This window comes from Takifugu flavidus, chromosome 13 (genome assembly GCF_003711565.1).
Source record: "Takifugu flavidus isolate HTHZ2018 chromosome 13, ASM371156v2, whole genome shotgun sequence".
NCBI lineage: Eukaryota > Metazoa > Chordata > Actinopteri > Tetraodontiformes > Tetraodontidae > Takifugu > Takifugu flavidus.
Window position 1 is genome coordinate 2,773,023 of NC_079532.1, and position 2,434 is coordinate 2,775,456.

At 53.1% G+C, this 2,434-nt stretch overlaps 1 protein-coding gene across 1 annotated transcript; it reads right to left on the reverse strand.

Annotated features, from left to right (window-relative positions):
* Window positions 1-654: 654 nt before the first annotated feature.
* ascl1b (achaete-scute family bHLH transcription factor 1b) lies at window positions 655-2,156 on the reverse strand. Its single transcript, XM_057052902.1, has one exon. It carries the CDS (start codon window positions 2,011-2,013, stop codon window positions 1,411-1,413), a length of 603 nt encoding a protein of 200 aa, XP_056908882.1. The 5' UTR covers window positions 2,014-2,156; the 3' UTR covers window positions 655-1,410.
* Between the last annotated feature and the right edge of the window lie 278 nt (window positions 2,157-2,434).

A 2,434-nucleotide genomic window follows, 5' to 3' on the forward strand; every position in this document is an offset into this window, starting at 1 on the left:
AAACTCGTTGTTTCTCGTCCCTCACGCCGAATTTGGCATCGGTGTTTAATTACAAAGGGAACCCTTTCATAATTGGCATAATGAGGCGCAAAGGCGCAAACAAAGGCGCCCATAATGAGCTGTTGCGCCCCCCATTTTGGGGGCGACGGGCTTTTTTGACGCGGCTGTGTGCGCCGTGAAAAACACAGTTGGGGATACAAGTAGTCGACAACCCCGGGTTTTTATTTAGATTGATCTCGATCGGGTAATAAGAATTTTGACCCGTCTCATTGTCTTGCTGACTTTCCCCAGGCCGTATTTCAAAGTGTCTATAGCCTTTGAGAGGCCTGAATTGCACCCCTCCCACCCTTCTCTCTCCCTCCCTCTCTCTGCTAGGCCCTCTGGGCTATTGGGCAAAGTGCGTAAAAGAAACAATGCGTCGCATGAAACGTAATATTAATCTCCCTGTCTTGAATGCAGACAAAGCGTTGGAGAAGGTGCGCGTCCATAATGGTTATTGAGTGCCCACCCAGCTGTGCAATTTTCCCCGTGTGCCCAAACAAGTCGAGAAAAGGTCAGACAGAGGCTTTTGAATAGATTACTGCCACACACACACATACACACACACACACACACACACACACATGAACTGGAAGAACCCTTTCCAAAAAGCAGTTAATATAAATAGACTCATCTTTATTCATAAAACTTGTTTTACACAAAATATATTTGTTTAAATCAAATCGATATTTACATTTTAGGCAACCGCAAAGAGGGATCAAGTGCATACATGAATACATTAATAGATTTCTCCTATAAAAATAACAGGTCAACTACGGTTTGTCACAGGTAAGTAGCCTTGATATTGCTGTCCTTCGCACAGCCAAGACAGTTGTCACTTCTCAGGACACTCTCAGCATTGGCTGTTGTTGGGTGTACGAAAATATTTCTTCATGTCAAAACAATGTGTGTACAATGGTGCCATAAAAAGGTGGTGGTGGTGGTAGGGTGTCGTAAAAGTCTGTCGAGGCATCGTCATTGTGGATGCGCTGTCCTGCTCTGACGAAAACAGTCAAAAGGGGAATTCCTCAGCTTCGGACCTGCTGACTGCTGGAGCTGCTCTGTCACGTATTAATTGCACTTATTGGAGCAGAAACAGCAACAGTTTACTTCCACGCGTCAACGTGACATCGAAGCCAGCCCCCTCCTCTTTCACTGTTCATGCTCGATGCGCTTTGAGGCTCCCTCTCTCACACACTCCCCCCTGCTGTCTCATAGCTACTTTGCTTCTGGAGGAGCAGTCTGGATCAGGGGTGTGGGTACAGATCACTTCCAAGCACCCTGTGCAAGGCTGGACCTGATGCTTCGACCAAGTCTCAATGTCAGCATTTTACGCACAGACGCTGCTGTGAGGTTCGGAAGCTCTGCGCCTTAATACCTGTCGAACCAGGTGGTAAAGTCCAACAGTTCCTGTTCCTCGGAGCTCAGGGGTTCGTAGCTACCTTCGTCTGATGAGTAAGTGGAGTGAGGTGACTCCGGGTCGGCTGAATAGCTGTTGGAAAGAGTCGGTGACGGCAGTCCGCACTGGAACGCGGCGGAGACCGCGTCGTGCTCGTCCAGAAGTTGCTGCAAAGCCCTGATGTACTCCACCGCAGACCGCAGCGTCTCCACTTTGCTCATTTTCTTGTTGGCGGCGCCGTTGGGCACATGCTGACGCAGCGTCTGGAACCCCATGTTGACCTGTTTGACCCGGTTCCTCTCTCTCTCGTTCCGCCGGGCCACGGCCACGGGCTGCTGCTGGGGGATGGAATAACCCAGGCCGTTGAAAGTGAGGCGTCGTTTGCAGCGCAGGAGCTCCGGCGAGCTGGAGCGCTGTCTCTTCAGCACCTTGGTTTTGCTCTGAAAGCCGTCGGTGGAGCCCGCAGAGTTGGGATGGACGGCGGAGGCGGTGTCCTGCGCCGGGGCGTGCAGGGTGAGGCCGCCGCGCGCAAACGTGAAGGCGGTCTGCGTGGTGCTGATGGTTGTGGTCTCCATCTCTGACAGCTGGTCTGAGGTGATGGATGCAAAGGGCGGCAGGGTGCGCGTGAAGGGTGACGGCGTACAGCTCTCGTGTCTTTCGCGTGGGGACCGTGAGGCCAACTCCGGCTCGAGCCTTGACTGGTTACTCCACGAGCCGATCTGACCCAAACTTTGGCAGCATTCCTCTTTTTCAACACGCGCCCCGACACACACCCCTCCCACCCCCTTTTCGGAGACGCACGCTTCGCGTTGAGGCCCCGCCCCCGCTGTGTGATTCTTCCGCGCGCCGACTCCCCCGGGCCAGGCGCGTGGCTCCGGGAGCTCAATAAACAATCCCGAGCTTTCACTCGGCCGGGAGCACGCGCTGGGCTCATTTACATTCCAATGTCTCGAACTTGGAGGCTCATTGGTCGATTCAAACGTCCAGCAACCGAGC